Source organism: Branchiostoma lanceolatum, chromosome 9 (assembly GCF_035083965.1).
Source record: "Branchiostoma lanceolatum isolate klBraLanc5 chromosome 9, klBraLanc5.hap2, whole genome shotgun sequence".
Taxonomy (NCBI): domain Eukaryota; kingdom Metazoa; phylum Chordata; class Leptocardii; order Amphioxiformes; family Branchiostomatidae; genus Branchiostoma; species Branchiostoma lanceolatum.
The window spans coordinates 21,105,112-21,126,139 of NC_089730.1; the positions used below are offsets into that span (position 1 = coordinate 21,105,112).

Sequence of the window (21,028 nt, forward strand, 5' to 3'; positions counted from 1 at the left end):
CACAGACATATCACATTTCAACTGTGCAATGCTCAGAACTCATCCTAAGGTCTACTACATCAGCATAAAATATGGGACCTTATGTTAGATGTATGAATTTAATGCATAGGGGTACTAATTATAATAGAAGTTATTCACAGTACTGTAATGTCTAACAAATCTGGGTTGAATTCATACATTTGCAAGGAAACTGTCACACAAAATGCAAGATTTTCAATCTTGGTCGTATGTAGTAAGAGACATGGATGACTCTGCTATTGAAAGTATCATTTTCATGCTTTAATTAAAAACTTTACAAACATTAAATTGTTGCACGGGTAAATTGTAAGGTCTATCTACCATCAAGATCCAAGATTCTTAGTATTACTTTTGTTTGCAACAGTGTAGTGTACAATTTTAATCTCACAAAGCATATATTATCTATAGCATGGTATATACTTATCAAGTCACAATTCTCATCGGCAAGATTCTGCAACACAAGTTAGTTATAATCTGCGGCAACTGTTAGATCTAAGTACAAACCTTGTAAATATATATATATAATTCTTTTTGTTAATTCACATCAATCACAAATAGTGCACGATTATCACAGCAAAATCTTATAAATCACACGATTGGAAAATATACTTTTCTAACAAGCAACGTCACAATCTACTGCATTATTGGAACAAACAGTTAAATTATACTGATTTCTTTGGACATTTGGTGAGACTACGTAGGAATCATGCAGTTACGAGTTGCATAGCTTAAAGTTCTACTTGTCTTCCTCATTGATTGTCTTGTGCATCTGACATTACTTAAATGAAAGAAGAACTACTAGTATCTATTTCTCAAACTTTTTGCATAGAATAAATACTGCTCGGTACAATTTTGGATCAGCAAGGGGAGCTTGATATGAAAATTGCCTCTCACAAAATCTTTTTTTTCTTTTTCATGAAATACTCAGCTTTTGAAAAGTTGAGTAACATTTTACATTATTCAATAAGAATCAGCAGATGATCAACTTTTAAGTCATATATACAGCTGATATCAAGATGTTAGGGCCAGAAGTTCTGCAATGAAAGGCAGTCCTCAGTCTTTCCCTGACCACATCTGCATACTCTAGTAAGGACCAACAGTTACATGATGTTTGCCCATTGACACATTCAAGCATTCTGTCTATTGCGACCACGTAGACCAGATTTTAGCGGTCCCTTGAGTGTTATTGTTGTGTAATTTTGATTGTTATTTAAAAGTTTTTGGATTTTTAGGATCACTAATTCAGTCCTCTCATCGTACACCACGACGGCCCCATCATCCAGAATCTTGGCTTAATTGACATTCATGAATTCAATGAGCTCGAGACCAAGATTTCAGACCATACTCAAGTAGTCGTAACATTTTTAAGATCACAAAGTCGTCCTCTCTCAGTACAAAGAATCCCTCCTAGTTACACAAAGACCACCTGGCCAGTTTAATCAATTTTGGGTGGTCCCTTAGATAATTTTTCCACTGATACAAGAATTCATCAACAATCATAGACCAGATTTTATCGACCCCCTAATTAGTCTTACAGGTGATTTTGACTGAAATTCAGAAGTCTTATGTTTTTTTTTATTATATGACATATCACAAAGCTATCCTCTCCCTGACGACCTGGTCATCCAGGTTTCATTGCCTATCACATGAGGGGAGATGTCCTTGACTTTACGAGAAACAAGCCAAAAATGAATTCAATGTGCTTGAAGTCAAGATTTCAAGCCCTTAAATAAGACTAGAAGTTGCAGGGTTTTGTGAAAAGACATAAGTCGTAACTGTTATACTTTGAAGGCTGTGATATCACAAAGCCGTACACACATCCTACATCAGATTCCCTTAGCAGGAATGGCATGTTGAGGCAAAACGCGCAAAAGAATTTCATTCATAAGATCAAGACTTCAGACCCTTAAACACTCTAGCAGGATGTTTAACATCACAAAGCGGTCCTCTCCCTGTAGACCACAATGGCCTGGTCGTCCAAAATCGAATGAAGTGAAATTCAATAAGCTCGAGACCAAGATTTCGGACGGTCCTTACATTGTAACTGTATCTGTAACTCAAGAAGTCTAATGATATCTAGGATCACAAAGCGGTCCTCTCTCTGTACACTACGACAGGCGTGTCGTCCAGAATCCCGCTGACGTCATTCTCCCCCTCCTGGCTCAGGGCACGCGCGATGGCCGCCGCGCTGTCCCGCTTCATTCTGTTCTTCCGCTTCTTCGACAGGTCAACCTGAAATCAAAATCAAGAAAGTGAGAAAAGTGAAAGTTATCTTCAGTTGATCTCATGGAAGATCTAATCTTCCACTGGTTTTGACGAGAAGACAGATTCTACATACAGTATCTGGTTCATTGTACTAGAGAAATTCTGTCCTGCTTCATTCTGTTCTTCCGCTTCTTTGACAGGTCAACCTGAAATTCAGATAAACCGTAAAATACAGTAAAAAAAAGTGCCTGTGACTGTAGCCTCCACCAAGCCTTTCTCCAAGTTGGTAGAATTCATGATCAGCAAACACAGGGGAAATAAGTGGGCAGAAGATCTAGAGTCAATCTGTCGCTAGCTGCATGGACAAATGGATCACATTTCCTTCCATGATGATTTCTCTATGGTATGAATTTCTGGAGCAATCTTTTTAAAACAAATTATCTTGAAGTTCTTAGAAACCTACAGTGACTAATGTTGACTCAAAAGGCCTAAAATGATGACATAATGACAGTTATGTGTTTGATTAAAATGATTGTGAAAATTGTTTACGGTAACCCGTGCCGTGTAAGATCGGAGTTGATCGCAAGTAGCCAATCTAGGATGCCTCACCTTTGAGTAGAGCTCCTGAACATCGGGGGGTACCCCCTCCAGGTCCGAGGCAGACAGACCGCTGCCCGAGGGGGTGGAGTGTTTGCTCTTTCTGGACCTCTTTCCACCGGACCGTCCCACACTAGAGAGGGGGGTGCTGTAGACTACGGACCGGCCCAAACTGGAAACGGGGGTGCTGTAGGGGCTGCTCTGGGGCGTGTCGGGCAACGACCTGCCGCTCGAGGAACCAGCTGGGGAGGTCAGAGGGGAGAGGTCATGAATTAAATGGCTGCTTTGTTGTCTACAGGTATGATTTTTTTGTCTAAATATTAGTCATTGTCATGCTCATTCATTTACTCACTCCGCAGAGTCTGATTGGGGATATTCCCCCACTTACACAGACTCACTCACTCAGTCATTCAGGACTCGCTCTTCGATGCATTAACTCGTGCACTTGCTCATACATGCACGTCTTACAGTTACACACACATTGAGCACACAATCTCTCAGTAACTCAAGGCAGTTATTGTAGCCACAAATGGGATACAGGTTTGTGTGAATTATGTACTGCTGACTGCGTACAGTGAAGTTTTAAAAACATCATTGTGTCATTTATATAAAAGTCATGTTGAATACTGTAACTGACTTAAAAATCCGTGAAAGAAAATAGCACACACCTGCACTAGAGGGCGTTTTCTGATGACCTCTGTGGCGTAGATCCCTGGGACTTCGACGACCTTGAGGAGTAGACGACTGCTGACTCCTCCTCGGAGGACTGCCATTTTGCGTAATGCTTGTTGAGGGCAAGTGTGAGGGGTCAAGAGTCGAGGGGTAACTGTCAGAGGTCACAGACTGCCTACCGCTGCCTGGCAACGACCCATTCTGTGACACGCTGTCCCTGCCCTTTGACCTGCTGGCTGAGGAGTCAGAGGGCGAAGGTCGTCTCCTTGGCAGCGATCGGGTCGGGGAAGCCGGGCCGACCTTAGTAGAGGGCAAGGTCGTGGGGGAGAAGGCGGAATTCTGGGAGTGTGCAAACGGAGGAGGTGGGTGTGGCCCGGGCGGAGTCCTGTTGCTATGGAGACTTGCTGGTGAATTCTGGGAAGGTGTGGCTGGTGGAGGAACACCTGAAAGAGAAATAAAGATCAACATATCAAGTAAAAAATAACTTTATCTATTTTCAAGCTCATTGTAGTATCAATATTTGTCTTTTGTATGTTCTATCATGACAACTACAGACCTCGGTATCCATGACAACTACTGAACTAAGTAACCATGACAACAAAGAACTTTGTATCACAGAACTGTGTAACCATGACAACGAAAGGAACTTTGTAACTAAAACAACAACATGACATACCAGGGTGCTGGGGAAGCTGACGACGCCTAGGTGACTGGGGGAGGGGGGCGGGTTTCACTGGCGGAGGGGGTACGTCTGGCTCAGGGGGTGGGAGTGCGGGGGGAGGGGGGTAGTCTGCTTCTGGGGGTGGGTTTGTTGGAGGAGGGGGGAAAGCTGCTGGGGGTGGGTTAGAAGGGGGAGGGGGTACATCTTCAGGGGGTGCTTTGAAAGGTGGAGGGGGTGCAGGATTAGGGGGTCGTTTTGAAGACGGGCTGGCTTTAGGAGCTGGGGTGGAGGGCTGAGGGGATAGGTGGACCTCCACTAGGGGGGCTGGTCCTAAGGGAGGAGGGGGTAAAGCTTCTGGAGGGGGGTTGGCTGGAGGATGGGGGATGGCTTCTGGAGGGGGGTTAGCAGGATGAGGGGGGATAGCATTTGGAGGGGGGTTAGCTGGATGAGGGGGGATAGCTTCTGGAGGGGGGTTAGTTGGAAGAGGGGGTACAGCCTGTGGAGGGGGGCTAGTAGGGGGAGGGGGGATGATGTTGACTACTGGTGCATGGTCTCTGGGGGGTGGGGGGATGGACGCTTCAGGGTGTGGGGGCAGGGTAGCTGCAACAACAGACGGAAACAAACATGCATAGATGAAACACAAATAACAAAAGTATGTAAATCGTCTTTGCTGTGAAGAAGAAAAAGGTTGATGCTTAACACATGATGAATACAAATTAAATCAAACAGAGGTATGGCAATTGCGACCTACATGTATATGAGACTACATGAATGTCTTCTAAAACAGATTTTTTTTGTAGTCAACATCAAATACAGCCTGACAACTTTCACAGTACAGTATTAGGAATAGAAAATGATATTTCGCATAACACAGAAATCTCACAATTCACGTATCCATCCATTCTGTCATTTACACTTTCCATACACAGCAACTTTTATGAATTCAATAATCTACACAAAGTTAAGCGCTTACCAACAAACTTTTGACCAGTCCCTCTGAAGTTGGTTTGACCCCAAGCCTACGTCACTTGACCTTAGCGGAAGTCTAACGTCAGCAACGGGTCAAAGTTGCCCGGCAGTCGGTATTTTGAGTCCCAACTTGAGAAGGACTGGTTGAAATCTTGTTTATAAGCGATTCACTTTGAGTATTTTATGAATATTATGTACTGGTTATTTTGTCGTTACCTGGAGGAGGTGGGATGCCATCAGGATCCCCAGAGTACCCCGGGTTAGAGAAGCCCAGGTTGTCCATCCCGGGGTAGTCTGCGTCCGCTGGCTCCTCTTGAAGCTGTAGCAGGGCCGACTGAAGCAAAAAAAGTTGATTTGTTAAAATTAGATACAGTACGACTTCCTAATATCAGTGAGAAAAAAGACTGTACCTGCTATGACTGAGATAAAGCCTTGCTAGGGATGTGTACCTAAATGTAACATGTGCACAGGTTTAGTCCGTATCAGTACACATCCAATTTGTTCAATTACAGTCAGACCTGGATTAATAAACCACTCAAGGTACAGACGAAATGTTGAAGGTACAGACGAGATGTTATCCCCTGTGTCCAGGGCACGGTATTGGAAGGTAGAGCCCAACCATCTCCTTCCACTATATCTTTTAGTTTTACCTCCCCAACTGAAGTCAGGTGCCAATCTTTACACCTGGGTAATTCGTGTTAAGTGCCTTTCCTAAGGGTGCAACATCTATGGCATGTCAACGGATTCAAACCAAGCCCAGGACCCCTAAGTTCCGGGCCAAACACCCTACGCCAACACGATGCCACAAAGTGAACAAAAAGAGTCCTCACCCCCGGTTCCATGTCCCTCCGCTGTGCCTGTACATGCTCCTTACATACCTTACTTCACATTCCTTACATACACTCCTGTTTATATGTAGTGCATTTAAAATTTATACAAGGTAGCTAAAACTTTTCCAAGCACATTCCAGGCAACATAAACCAAACAAATTCAAAAACACCAGTCCTCACCCCCGGCTCCATGTCTCCCAGCTGTGCCTGTACATAGGATATAGGAGGTTCTTTATACACAACCAGGTACAGTTCTCACCTACTAACGTTTCGATGTCTATCAGACACCTTCTTCAGAGCTTCTGACTGGAGTGCTGTTTCTCACAGCAAAAGCGCCACCTACATCGGTTACTTATAGCGGTGAGAAACAGCACTCCAGTCAGAAGCTCTGAAGAAGGTGTCTGATAGACATCGAAACGTTAGTAGGTGAGAACTGTACCTGGTTGTGTACAAAGAACCTCCTATATCCTATATTCTACCAACCTGATGAAATTATTTTCGGATGTGCCTGTACATGTTCCACCTCCCTCAGCCTTCTCTCCTTCCACACACACACACACGGACAGACAGACACACAGACACACAGACAAGCCAGTAAAAACAGCAGTCCTACCCCCGGCTCCATGTCTCCCAGCTGTGCCTGGACATGTTCCACCTCCCTCAACCTTCTCTCCTTCCGGGAACTCCTGCGGGAGGATGTAGAGTGCCTGGAAGAGCTGTCGCTAGGGGCCCTTTTCCGGCGGGAGGATGTGGAGTGCCTGGAAGAGCTGCGCGGCTCCTCCTGTACAGTGTCGAGCATGTAGGGCTGCGCGACTCCGTATCTGTCCATTCTGCGATTACTGAAACAAAAAGCAGTGTTTTATAAAAACATCTACTAACATAATTTCACTAGGGTACATAATTCCACCACCCTGAAAAGATATGTCCAAACAGATCTCCAACCCAACGTCCCATAGTATAATGCACTCCGGTATATATATACTGTGCATACCTGGTGGGTGCTACACTAGACATCTCTCAAACCTACTGTTTTTCAAAGTGGCAGATCTATGTAACCCAGGGTATTAATATTGATGTAGGTTATATGCATAGTTGCAAGAACTTGGCAACTGATTGTGAAATTCGGTCTCAAAACAATTATAGCTGAAAGTGTGGCAGAAGAACAGAAATGCCAGAAGATGATTTTTCAGTGGAAAATGCATAAAACTTTAACTTCAGCACCAAGGAAAGTGCCAATAGGGCAGTGGAAAAAAACTATACACAAAGTTTCACATCTGTCCTGTCTCAGCTTTCGCCCTACTTTATGTTGTATGTTGTAGAAATTGTATATTGTTGTACCATAAATATGTAATGATATATGTTGATAGAGTTATTAGGACTCAAATGACTGTGTATCTCTGTTATATTGTATCTGACCCTTACCTCTTCCCTCATGACCTCAATGAAAAGCGGCCTTCGTGCCGATTTGAGTTTATCATGAACAAACAAAGGTTCAAACAAACAAACAAACAAACAAATCCACCAGTCCTGCAAAACAGGTTTAACCTAGAATGTGACCATGTTCACTGGATACAACTTGAGTTTGTAAATCCCAGGGGACTGTGACAACTTTGAACTGTTTTAGCAGATCTTGCCCAGTTGACATTGGAATGCCAATTAGACCAAGATACCAACTTGAAGTTTCAATTCCTTGCTGAGGATATTCTAAGGTGCGAATGCTCACCTGGACTCCTTCAGCGCGCTGAAGATGCTGTCTTCACTCACCCTACTGCCATCTATCTCGTCTGCAACAACTTCACAACAACAGGAAGGTTAGTCACATCACGTACATTGTACCCCTATTAGTCCTCGAGCGGGTATCTCACTAGACTAGTGGCTCGTTTGCAACCCTGCTGTACCAGTGCAATTTGAGCAAAGTGCTCAACAAAGTGTTCATTGATAAAGAACTAAACCTTTTGCGCTTCATATGTTTTTTCATCCTTTTTTTAGTCATACTTGTATATTTTGCATGGGTAAATAACATAGATCCAATAATATAGGATGCAGCGAGGTCACCAACGTGCCGCAGCTTCAGTGAGATAACTGCTTAAGTCCTTTTGCAGTTGTGCATAAAATCATATATCTAAATCATGTTCTGTGCGACAAAAAAGCAAGTCTCACAATACTTAATTGTACCTGCTGTTATGTACTACATTGTGCCCCTTGTAGGCATCCTACTAAGTCTTATATTTGCTTTTTTTCTGCTGTGCATATCAATGTGCTGTGCAGCAAGTAATAAGTCTCACCGTACCATATTGCAACCCTTAGATCTTAGAAGCAGGATAATACATGTATTACATACCTACCCAAGTCCTACCTACCCCTGCTCTGCAAGGAGGCGGGGGAGGCAAGAAGATTGTCACAAGTCTCGGCCTAGTCTCGTGTTCTCGCGAGACTAGGCCACTCCGTGAACAAGACGGACAGGAGTCGTCGAAAATTTGGAGGTGCGTATTTTCGCTACCATTTTTTAAGTCACTGTTCGAAGAATGTTCTCGTAACTGACATGTATCAAATATTTGCCTGTAACACCTCTTACTGCTGTGCATGTTCAGGTGCATTGCATTTTGCGTCTGTAGGTTTGTGTGCAAAATTGAAGGATGCAAAGTTATTATTATAGACAGGATACAGTATATATAGTGAGTTCAATTTCTGGAGAAAAGCAGAAATATTAGCAGGTAATTGTTTCATGGTAAAGAAAAAATAGTGGCAGCAAATACAGTGTACAGAAAAAAGGACAGATATTTACATAGCAGAAACAACCAGCTTCATGGATTTTTAAAGCACAGACTACAATATACCAACTGTGCAGTATTTAAAAGAATGCACTTTTGTATTAAGAAATTGGGACTGCAATCTCACCTCCTCTTGTAACTTTGTCCGGCAGCATTTGTTTACCACTGCTCACATTCATAGGTACACACAAAATCACATGCATGCTGGTTTGTTTGGTCTTAGGTATCCTAGGGGAAATGTTAGGTGCTTACCATGTCCTAGAAATACTGTCACATTTTCGGTACTTGCTTCACAATAAAGGAAACAGCTCTATAGTTCAAGCGGATTTTGTAAAACAAATGGCTTGCTACCTGTTTCCCATCTTTTTCTAGGAAACAAGTGGAATCATTTCAGTGCGAAAACAATAGTTGAAATTATAGGTGAAAAGAAAGGTTTGTATGAAGCCAGCAACAGATTTTTTCTAGAAGCGGAAAACATACAACAGTTCAGCACCGAGGACAGACACAACTGTACACTAGAAAAACAAAACAGTGTTTCTCAGCATTAACTGCTCTATAAATCCCCCTCCATAGCAAGGAGCATACCATATCTGGTGCTTACTCTTAAATGAAAATATTCTACTTGGGACTGTACCTTTCATATCTATGCTTTTATACATTAAGGCTTTATCCACACAACACACTTACTTTGTAACTGTTAATGATCAAGAAGGCATTTTATAATTTGCCAGGATTGATGCCCATTATTAGTTACAGCCGCACACACGCACACACACACACACACGCACACAAAAGCACACAAGAGTTATCTCCACAAAAAGAAGTCATTCATGCGAGACATAGAAGGACAGTCATAAACAGGTTTATTCTCGTCTTTTCAAAAATTTGATTCAACAGTTTCTCAGTTAGTTACTCTTCGAGATGATTAGTAATACAGAACGCCATTGTTAGAATGACAGAGAGTGGAAAGGATTAAAAGTGATCATAGTCTTGTTACAAAAACAACATGGATGTAGAGAAGAATTGATAGAATCCAGAGTATGGTCTACCACTAGGCCACACCAATTAATTTGTAGGTTCTCGGATGATAAAAACATTGTTCTGAACTGGAAAATCAACAGGAAAACAGCACCTTGGTACACACAGTTCCAGGGGTTGAGTATACTCTAAATACAGAAATGTTTGCAGGAATTTTGCAGTAGGGAGAAAATGGAGTGTTCGCGTTTGAAACAACACTGTAGTGCTACAATAACAATATAGAATGGCTTTTGACAGTGGTTTTAAGTTCATGGTAAAGAGCTCAGAGTGAAAACCACAAACGTAAAGCCACCACAAACACTTCTGCATTTACAGCAGTCAAGTAGGAGTAGCATGTTTCTGACTCCTAATCATCTGCTTTTATACTGAACTCATGTTGAATTCTGACTAGAAGAAAGTCAAGATGTTTTTGGCTTTTAAAAGTTGAAGAACCAAGTGAATAGATTGGTGTGGCCCAATAACAACAAGTAAGGAAGCAAAGCTAAGGTATTAGTAACATAGAATACACCAAAACACTTTACTAGAGGATTAAAAAGAATTAAACAGTTTGTCTGAAATTAAGTTAACATCATCTTTGCTAGCATTTGCACCATGTAATGATAAATAGAAAATATACTAGCCTAATGAAAATGAAGTTTATAACCTACATATCCTTTCACCTGGCCCAAAACTCATAACTTGTCAGCTGCCTTTCTCAGAGCATACTTAACTACATTGCTGTACATATGGTTGCGTCGCAGGAAGAAATCACATGGTCCCAAATGTGGATGACTAGCCAAGTTTGCATATACCCTGCTGAAAGTAGCTGACAAATTGGGGGAAATTTCCCACTTGGCTGCCTTATAAGACTCCCATTTTTCAATATCCTACCTATATGTATCAGAGAAAACTATTTACAGAAGAGAGAATATAGTTCACAAGATGTACAGAATCTAGAAGAATCTATAGTCTAAGATCAAACAGGAGCAGGTAGAAGTGACAGACATTGAAACAATGTCAGTATAAAAATAGAGAAATATGTTTTGTGATATGTCGTGTGATGTGTCATCTTTGGCATCATTACTTATACATTATGTTTCACAATGGATATGTTTTACTTAACATGTGAATTGTTCAACACTTTGAAAACTGCATTTTCTAAAATCAAAGTCAAGCAATCACAGATTTAAACTCCTAACTATAAGGATGATCCACAAATGACATCATAGTATCAATATAATGATAAAAATATTCACCCAAATATTCACAAATTATATGTTGCTATGATTCTTAATAACTGTATAATACTGCACAACAAATGGTATGATTAGAGTAGATTTTTTGCTGCAAGGCTTGACCACATTTCTTTTTGAAGATATGGATTTTTCCCATGAAATGTTTCAGGTTGATATGCTTGATATCATTTGGGGCCAAAATTGTAATGTTTACTTGAAAATGTGACACTTGGTTCTGTATACTGCACATCCTGATTCTTCATATTGCACCATTTGCAGGGCTGATATGTTGATGATTATCATGTTATGATAACTTAGTCATACATTGGTAACTGTCTCTTGAACTTTGATTTAATTTTGCCAACTGTAGCCTCATTTGCCAAATGGCTAATGATTACTTTTTATTGATTGATATCAATCAAAAATGATTTTGCACAATCAAAACCCATTTCTTTATCTGTAGAGATTCTTTTTCTATCTGTAGGACCTGGTATTCTTTTTCTGTATCTTAACAATTTTACAGTATATATAGTCCAGAACTTCTAATCAGTAGTCAATGAATAACATTAAGGCATTGACATCTTGAGTTTCAAACCTTGGGGCCAATACTGGAATATTTAAAAAAAAAACTGCCAAAATAAGGAAATTTCAATAGTCTTTTATAATCTGACATGAATTTTCAGTTTCACAGTACAGATTTTTCAGCACTTCGATAGTCAGGGATACCGTAACGTAAGTATTCCTGAAGGCGTTGACGAAAGTATTCCTGAAGGAATCGTGGATGTACAACTTCTTCAACTTACGGTAAAAAACTGACGAAATGAAGAAATTTTAATTATTGTTTTTGATAATCTGCCATAAATTTCCAATTTCACAGTACAGATTTTTCAGCACTTCGATAATCAGGGGTACCGTAAGGCGTTGACGTAAGAATTCCTGAAGGAATCGTGGATGTACAACTTCTTCAACTTACGGTAAAAAAAATGACGAAATGAAGAAATTTCAATAGCTTTCGATGATCTACCATGAATTTCCAATTTTGCAGTAGATTTTTCAGCACTTCAATAGTCAGGGGTACCGTAAGGCATTGACGTAAGAATTCCTGAAGGAATCGTGGATGTACAACTTCTTCAACTTACGGTAGGATCCGCGACGTCTTGCCTTGGCGCGGCTGTGGCGACACTTCCAACCGGCCCACCCGATAATCGCCAGGAGGAGAATTCCACCTGTCAAGCACACCCCCACCACTATGGGGACGTCGTGAGGCTGGAGGAGGGCTGCGTTGCTGCCCCCAGGGGGAGGGGAGGCGGTCTCTGTGACAGCCTTGTCGGGGGTTGAGATGGTTCTTGTTGTGGGAGGTTCAGGAGTGGTGGGTGGATGGATGATGGGATACCAGGGCACTGGGAGGACACAACAGAAAAAAGTACTTGTATTCAAGACAAAAATGTACTATGTGGGTATTTCTTTTATTTTGCCATCTTAAAAATTTATTTATCAACAACTGTGGGTGCCATTTCAGCTGCTTTTTCAGTTGTTTTCTCTCTAACTGATAGCAGACTTTTTGCTGCATGCCCAGTTGCAATAACTTGCTTTTAATAGCTTGGATTATGATAAGTTTCGATAACTGGTAGAACCACAATTATATCAGCACCAAGAGCAATATGAAACTAAATGACTGAGAAACTTTTACTTACAAGTATAGTAGCTGTAATATCAATTTTAACCTGTACCAGTCTTGCCCACCACTTTTACATGGTATTGAACAGTAATGTGTTATAGACCCCCAAGGACCACATTTATGCTCATAAGATTTGCTGCAAGATTTTGAATTTGGACGAGAAATCTTAACTTAAAAGAACTGTCTAATGATAAAATGGAAGAACTCTACTCACATGTAGTAGTTGTGATGTTGACAGGTGTAGCCCCTGCCCCAGCCCCAGTCCTGGCCACCACCTGTACATGGTACACAGTACTGGGGTACAGCCCCTCCAGCAGCGCACTCCGCTCACTCGTCTCCATGGTGATCAAGGTCGCATTCTCCAGGTCAAGGTCAAAGGTGGGACCTGTGTCTCGGGTCACTCTTGAGGCAGAGGTGTCTGTGGGATTTGTTAAACAGATTTACTGACAAAGAAGTCACGTTGTTTGCATTTTAGTTGCCTTTGAAAGACTGCCATCTTCATAGCTCCTATTCTGACTGCCAAAAAAATAATTGATCAATGAGAGAGTGGCTGCAAGTCCATCAAATACTTGTAATGCATTGCCTTTTTTATTTGAATTTCTTCATCTTGTACATTGATATATATGAACTGGGTTTTATCTAACTCCTTTCTTGAACTTCCGACAGTTACTGTATCCTTTATGTGCAGCACTGTGTTGTAGTCTGTCACTCGTTCCATCAGCGCCTGAGACATTGAAGAAAAGACCGATCCCATAGCTCCGCCCACCTCTGTCAAAATGTATTTTTCTGTCAATCATGAAATTTAGTCCTATAACTAATAAGTTGCTTTAGATAGAAATATCCATACCAGTAGGTTCCTCTCCTTCGGTTCCATTCTGGGAGCTTTCCTTCGTTTGGACCGTTGTCGGCTTCTGTGTTGTTGGGAAGTGCTGATCAATGGGGATGTAGCTGACAACGTAGCCTGTGATGACGCCATTGGGTGTGGCCGGGGGTTGCCATGACAACCGTACGGAGCCCCAGGAGAGGACCTCTGCAGTAAGGTCTGAGATGGGACCCGGGGCTGTTGAGATTAAAGAAAAATTCTTTTATCATACTGTATATGTTGAGGTAAAAAAAGCCTTTAGGGCAATCCCTAGTGCCATGGAGTATTCAGGACAAACTGAGCTGAAAAATTCAGAAATTAAGGCACTCGGGATTTAAATTGTTGGTTTTTGTTGTTATTGTGTCTTGAGGCAAGACCCCAAAACATTAAAAAGCTACTGAAAACTTTAAATCATCCTTTTATCTCAGTCTACAACTGACTGATGTTTTTTCTAAAATCATGTAATATGCATAATGTGACGTCCCTTGGATAGGACATTAAATGGAGGTCCCGTGTTTGGGGAGAGCCACACCCCACGCACATTAAAGAACCCACCACACCTTTCAAACAACAGTAGGGGCATGCCCCGGTGTGTGATGGTCCCAAAACCTTACAGTCGGTTGACCCGATACATGTCAGTAATTGCCGATTCTTCACACAGTCAGATGGACATTACAGAAGAAGAAGTCACAGGTCTGGAATATCTGACATCAAGGATTGTTAAAGAAGTCTTTCCAAATCTAAAGTGGCCAGTATTCATTCCAATCTCACCGTCCTCCAGTGTCCTGCCACTCCGTGCGGCGCTGTACAGTCCCGTCACGTTCAAGGCAACGTTGACGGCGGCCACCTCCACCAGGTACTCGGTCCACGGCCTCAACCCGCCGATCGTGACATCCCTGTTTGCAGCGCCGCTAACGTACGTGTGCTCTTGGCCGTCCAGCTTCACGCGGTAGCCGCCAATCACGCCGTTCTGGAACTCTGAGCTCACAGGCTGAAAAGGTTTAAAAAACCATGTCTGTCAACTTTGTTCAAGGTCACCCCTACAGTATTGAGTTTAAAAAATCTTCTAAATACAGTGGTTTGATGCCTTAGACTTATGCCTAAAGCTTAGGAGGACCGCTACACACATGGCTGCTGGCCTTATGTCACCATCCGAAATGACAAATGCAACCCCTCCAACCTTGAAACTCTGGCATCCAACCCTGCCCACAGATCCACAGATAAGGCTACACCAAGTAATTTTTATGGATGACGTCCGAGCGCGCATTGATTTTGGTCTGTTCCCAGAAAAAAACACAAGAAATTCCGCTGCCTGTAACTATGACCAAAGAGTTCCTTTTTTAATATACTATGTTTCTGCAGGCCTGCAAAATCAATGGCATATGGAAAGAAACTGGACAGGACAACAACTGCTGTTCAACTGCAACTGATTTATTCAAATTGTTGCTGTTTTCCTGATGAACAAAAGAATTATTACTTGTTACACTGTGTTCTCTCATTGAATTTATGTCCTAACATGCGTCGTCGACTATTATATTTCAAATCTAGGCATCTTGTTTTTTTCAGCCCTTCTTTTTTTTTCGCGCTCTCGCATTAGATTTAGGGTCTCCAAAGGACGTCATCCATAAAAATTACTTGGTGCAGCCTAATCAACTAAAACAAGAACAAAAACAATCTAGACCTGCCAAATTTTCTGCAAATTCTACACTACAGTTACTCTTAGTAGTGATGCTACAATGGCTCTCTGGTCTCAAAAAGAAGTAACAAAATATTTGGACAACAGATATCTTTTCTCACCTGCCAGGTGACTTGTATCTCCTTCGGAGACACACCTACGATACTGACATCTGTTGGAGCACCTGTTGGGGCTAAAAAGACAAGAAAAATAGTTACTGTAACTGTTACAGTAAGAAAACATTGTAAAACAACTTGAGCTAATCTTTTTGTAAATTCAACTTTATGCGGCCATTCATTAAGACTGCCACAATAAAGAAACTCAAAAGCCTTCTCAAAAATGTATTGAACACCGGAATAACCCTGGGATTAATGACGCAGCATAGGAAGTCTCTTCAATATCATTTTTTCAAGTGGTGCTCTTAATAGGGTTCCAGGTAGAATCATAAGAGTTCAAAATGAGCCTGAAACACAACTCACCAGACTGGAAGGTCCTTGCAAGCGCCGGATCGGAGAATGGCCCGGAGCCCTGCGCGTTTGTCCCCTGCACTTCTATCCGGTACTCCCGCCACGGCTTCAGGCCAGACAGGAAGGTCGATGTGGTTGGTCGGTCCGTCGTCTTTGTTCTCCAGACCTCACCATTGTCGGTCCGCTAGTAGTAGTAGTAGTAGTAATGGTTTATTGATTGATTGACATTTACATGTCGCGCCAGTAGCCCATGGGCTGAATTTGAGCCAGGACATTACAACTCATAAACGGACATCTTCACAGTAGCAAAATTTCTCGGTGTAAGGGAAATGGACAGTAACTTCACGGTATAGGGTAAGTGATTTACAGAAGATGTGTGAAGGAATCATAAATGATAACAACTGTATTTTACACGATGATGATAAGTTCACGGTACAGACTCTGACTCAGAGGTGACTGTGAAAACAGTGAACATTGAAACAAACAAGAATTACAGTACTCTGCCTGTTTGGTGGCAGGAGGTGACGGTGTTGATTGGATATCAAAAGAGATTTACCTTGTAGCGTAGCGTGTAGGACGTGATGACGCCGTTCTGCATGCTGAAGGGGATCTCCTGCCACTCCACCAGGATCGTGTCCGAGGAGTTCCCCGTGGCTTGGACGTTCCGGGGCGCCGCAAACGGTGCTGAAAAAAATTACAACTTACATGAAATAAAATTATATTGGAAAAAGCATTTGAAAAGCATATGGCATCCCTTTTTGACATTCAAAAAATGTGAAAAGGAAATGTTTTTCAAAAGAAAAAAGTATCATCTATCTGTGCAAGCCTATTTGAGTCAACATCTGGAAGCTCAATATCATGATACTCTGGAAGGTGTTTTTGAAATTCCTAAAAATGTTAGCGGAAACAATTTTCTGGTCAGGAATGGTTTTATCTGTTTTCTGCCAGAACTTCCCATGATGGATAGTGCCACTGTGAAAATACCATGTCTCATGTGTAGCAGTTACTGTAGCTGCTGCATGCCTGTGAAGCTGGTGTAATATATTGAAGTGCTTGTACATTGGATGACCGATACATGATGTGTACGGCATGTGTGGGCATATCAATTTTATTCTGAATAATTCTGAATTCAATCAGTGCCAGTGTCGGTAAGTGATAGTAGCAAGCTCCATGTACAGGGGAGAGAGAAGGAGCAGTACTCACGTAGACCTCCAAAGTCTGTTGGAAAAGAACAGAGACAGGAAAGGAGGAGGATAGGCAGAGCAGAAAACAAAGGAAATGCAGAAAAGACAGACAGTTAGATAATTGATATTTTTCTTTTGTTAGACAAACCTACATCATAATTTTAAGGGTAACTAGTATAGAACAACTAGTACTAATCAAAATGAAATAGTCTGAATTTCTTTACAAGATACCAGTGCCACATCATGATTGGAATTGCATAATGTAAACATATACTTTACCAAAACATTGAAAATCTGACATTGCCTCTGACTTCACTACTCTTTATCAATCACCATTTCTACAGTATTTTCCTGTAAAAACTAGATCCTCAATGCAATCCTGTAAATTTGATGATCAATCAATTCTGGTTTGATTATTGTAGGAAGCACATTAAAGTTATTGAAGAATTGAGGCGATTGTTTGAATTATTGATTCATTAACAAACTATTAATCAGCTCACCGTCTCACTGTAGAAAGTATTAAAACCAATTGCTTGATTGGTTGATTGATTGATCGATTGATTGATAAACTGCTCACCCCCAGGGTTAGTCTGGACCTGTAGGAAGTTGCTGTAGTTTCCCCAGAGTCTCTCCCCATTCCAAACCGTCGCTGCCCGCACACGGAAATGGTAAAAGGTCAGAGGCCAAAGGTTAACCACCAGCTGGGACGTAGTGGGGGAGGTCGACACAACTTCAATGGAGTCAAAATCTGGAAGGGAAAAATCATTACGTGGTTAGACCCCAAGCACACAGACATCCAAGTTGCAGTACTGTTACATTGCATCTTCTCCTGTATAGATTGGTTATCTCCAAGCAGATATACTGGTGGCAATGACAGTATCCAAAGGGCAAAAGCAGTTACTGTATTCATTTATTGAATTTGCAGACAGCTGGGTTGCCCACTCAATTTTGACAAATGAGTATCCAATAAAGTGTCCAGTTGGCTGCTATAAAAACTGAAGGCAATTCCTGGTGGATTCTACCATTGCCACAGGGAAATCTGCTTGGAGATTACCAATTTGCATGCTCTCAAATCTATGCCTATCATATTTCTTGAAAAAATCGCATGGTCTCTTTCTCTTTCTTCTGACCACTATCTTAATGTGCAGCTTGCAGAATGTATTTTTCTTACCTCTACATACAGAGGTTTGCTGTCCTACATCTTCTGGAGGTTGACTGGATATGTGATTCGATTTTCACTTTCCAAGTCTATGCTTGGTACTGTACCTTGTCAGTTCTGGTCCCTGTACTTAGTAACTGCAGCAGTTACTGGGTCTACATATACCTTGAGAGTTCTGGTCCCGGTACTGCAGCTCGTACACCCGCACGTCCCCGTTGCGCTGCTGCGGTCGCTCCCAGCTCAGCTGCACGGCAGTGGAGTTCTTATAGGGAACCTGCAGGTTTCTGGGCGCCGAGGGGTCTGGGGAAATAACAGAGAGTGATTATGTACTACATGTACATGTACCTTAAAGTTTGATGATAGTCTCATCAGGTTGGTAAATCACTGGATATTTGGGCTGTAGTGCAAAGTAGAACTAGTCAATGTTGCCTGTGGAAGATGACACTTTCTAACATTACTGTAGTGAAACTTCCGGTTTTTGCATCTCATGTGGTGATTTGCATGCTTTTTAAACTCATCAGATATCAAATTTGTCTTCCTGAGTTTGAATTTGTGATGCACTGCAACACAACCACTACACATTAGAATCAGTACAAAGCTCACAATACATTATCTGCAAACTGATGTTCCGATAACTCACTTGAAGCAAAAGTCTGAGCCTCAAGATTATGGGCCCTCTGGGGACTGGTACTGCAACAGAACTTCTATTGTATAGTCTACCCCACAGGGTGCGAAATACCTGGTTGCACGTTTCACAGTGCAACAAGATTTCGGTTGGTGCAAGTTAATTCCAAACCCAGGTAGCGCAGTGTGCAACCTTATATTCTGAGCCAAAGATTTCAATCGGAGCCCTGGAAGCTCACAAAAACACAGTGTCACTCTCATAAAATTCGGTAAATCTTCAATTGAAATAAAGAAATCAACACTTTTTTGTTTTAAAACATCCAAAACCCTTCATAGATCGTGGAATTTGAGCTGAAAAAGACGAAAACACACTGCCCTCAGCTAAACAAGATGTTTTTAGGTCAATGGGAACACAATACTATCTAATATATATTTTGAAATGTTAGTAGTATTATACGCTACATACGAGCTTGATTTGAAGAAATCGGTGAATGTTGCTGGAGCAACCTGAAATTTGGATGTGCAACCTAGCATTTGCCCTTAGTTGCAACATGGGCAACCTGGCTCAAAAAAGTATTTCGCACCCTGCCCCATTAGTAAACAAGTCCAGATTACTCACTCGAAGCGAAAGTCTGGACCTCCAGAGCATTTCCCGGCTCGCTGATGCCGATGATGTTCCATGCACGGACCTGGAAGTAATACGACTCCGCCGGCTCAAGGTCGTCGATGACGAACCAGCCGGTTGTCCCAACCGCAGGGATCCGGTGGGGGAGGGGGGTGTACACTGGTGCTTCACTGAAGAAAAGGTGTAAAAAAAACATGTTAGATATAATTGGATTTTCTTTGGATCCACAATTGTGAAAGCCATCAGTTTTGACACCAACCTCAGCTTTCCTTCCATATAGTCAGACAACATGTACAAGGAGTAGTAAGTGCAACTCCTGATTCCCAGTTAAGTGACAACCACCTCTGTTTCTACTCGACATGCACCAAAGACGACATTCCATACAAGTGGCTGTCTGCCACATTTATAATGGTCCCCATATGCCACCTATATAGTATACGTACTACATGACAATGTATGACACTGTAACTCTTGTTTCTTTCACTGTAACTTTATGTTCACTGTTTTCACGGTCACCTCTGTACCATGAACTTATTATCACCGTGAAAAACCTGTTGTAACTATTTATGATTCCTTCACACATCCGTTCTGTAAATCACTTGTCGCCACCGTGAAGTTAAAGTTCAGTTAAAATGTCTATTTTCCTTACACCGTGAAATTTTGCTACCGTGAAGATAAAGTGAATTACTGAATAATTCCTTGTTCAACACCTAATACACAGATGAGTGACACCCACCTGAGCTTAAACTCCACCTGGTAGTACAGGATGCTGCTGTTCCCGTCGTCCGTGGCAACCCAGCTGATGTTGACGGAGTAGCTGTCCAGCGCCACAGCTGACAGGAGCTCTGGGGCCGAAGGCTGGACTGTAGAGGGATGGGGGCACAAGAAGGGGTTATTCAACAATTATACATTCAATTTTTACATACAAAAATATCAATTTTTGATACAAGAGCCTTCTAGCAAAGATAATCAAAGATAGTGTTTTTAAGGGTGAATGTTGGGCATCTCAAACTTAAAACATAAGGAATAGCACCAAATACTGGAGTTAGTACAATAACAACTGGTTCAGCACCGAGGACAGGCATGCATGTGAAGAGGAAAATGACGACTAAGTGTTGGATCTGTTTACCTTAATCTTTAGAAAAAAGGAATTTAAGCGTGTGGAACAATTTTTTTACCTTGTACAAAGACAGGCCTGGTCTCCCTGGCCTCTCCAGCTTCACTGGTTGCCACACAAGTGTACTGACCTGTACATGGTATGGAAAAAGAACAAAAAATTGAGTTACCAAATTCAAAAATAAAACAAGCACAAAGAAGACACAAGATCTTTGTTAACCAAATAATATCATTCTTAAATTTATCATTCTGTTGTTTATTTACTAGTATTAACTTTTAGAATTAGCAATTAACTGCAATTCAGTGGAATAGCTCTCCCTGAAAGCAAAAAATATTTTCACAGAGGACGCAATGCAAAATGTATCTTAGATGTTTCTTTTAGAATGACTCCTGACAAGTTTGTTTTCCTTAAAAAATCTACGTTAGTTTTTTAATTACCTTCATCTGCATAGTCCACGTAGCGTATGAGCAATGCACCCTGGGAAGGGAAGGACACCCTGTCTGAGGTAACCAGAAGCTGCCTGTCGCGGAACCAGGTAACGGTGGGAGGGGGGCTGCCGACAGTGGTACAGTCCAACCTGAGGTCTTCTCTCAGCTTCACCAGGCTAGGACCTGACAGGGATGAGATCTCGGGCGCCACTAGAATAAGTTGGATGTATAGGT

The 21,028-nt window shown here is 41.8% G+C and overlaps 2 protein-coding genes and 1 long non-coding RNA gene across 3 annotated transcripts; all 3 read right to left on the reverse strand.

The window, feature by feature from the left end:
* Positions 1 to 264: 264 nt before the first annotated feature.
* On the reverse strand, positions 265 to 14,058 carry LOC136442714 (serine/arginine repetitive matrix protein 1-like). The gene is made up of 10 exons (XM_066439658.1): positions 14,043 to 14,058; positions 13,501 to 13,713; positions 12,868 to 13,071; positions 12,115 to 12,375; positions 7,676 to 7,745; positions 6,566 to 6,791; positions 5,339 to 5,456; positions 3,489 to 3,935; positions 2,833 to 3,062; positions 265 to 2,250 (listed from the first exon to the last, which is right to left on the reverse strand). Exons 1-10 carry the CDS (start codon positions 14,056 to 14,058, stop codon positions 2,101 to 2,103), a joined length of 1,935 nt encoding a protein of 644 aa, XP_066295755.1. The 3' UTR covers positions 265 to 2,100.
* Positions 14,059 to 14,161: 103 nt separating this feature from the next.
* LOC136442715 (receptor-type tyrosine-protein phosphatase F-like) lies at positions 14,162 to 19,525 on the reverse strand. The gene is made up of 8 exons (XM_066439659.1): positions 19,509 to 19,525; positions 19,244 to 19,419; positions 18,166 to 18,300; positions 17,419 to 17,589; positions 16,214 to 16,341; positions 15,670 to 15,841; positions 15,313 to 15,383; positions 14,162 to 14,506 (listed from the first exon to the last, which is right to left on the reverse strand). Exons 1-8 carry the CDS (start codon positions 19,523 to 19,525, stop codon positions 14,177 to 14,179), a joined length of 1,200 nt encoding a protein of 399 aa, XP_066295756.1. The 3' UTR covers positions 14,162 to 14,176.
* A 466-nt stretch (positions 19,526 to 19,991) lies between these two features.
* LOC136441699 (uncharacterized) lies at positions 19,992 to 20,998 on the reverse strand. The gene is made up of 3 exons (XR_010756913.1): positions 20,804 to 20,998; positions 20,428 to 20,496; positions 19,992 to 20,112 (listed from the first exon to the last, which is right to left on the reverse strand). It is a non-coding gene; the product is annotated as an uncharacterized lncRNA (long non-coding RNA).
* Positions 20,999 to 21,028: the final 30 nt, after the last annotated feature.

Bases quoted from the DNA above. Each gene is read 5' to 3' on its own strand.
- LOC136442714 (XM_066439658.1), bottom strand. The intron at 7,746-12,114 runs GTAAGTTGAAGA...GTTGTTGTGAAG, and splicing joins AAGACGTCGCGGATCCTACC to TTGTTGCAGACGAGATAGAT. The intron at 3,063-3,488 runs GTGTGTGCTATT...TGACCTCCCCAG, and splicing joins GAAAACGCCCTCTAGTGCAG to CTGGTTCCTCGAGCGGCAGG.
- LOC136442715 (XM_066439659.1), bottom strand. The intron at 18,301-19,243 runs GTGAGTAATCTG...TTATTTCCCCAG, and splicing joins GGTCCAGACTTTCGCTTCGA to ACCCCTCGGCGCCCAGAAAC. The intron at 15,384-15,669 runs GTGAGTTGTGTT...TTGTCTTTTTAG, and splicing joins TGCAAGGACCTTCCAGTCTG to CCCCAACAGGTGCTCCAACA.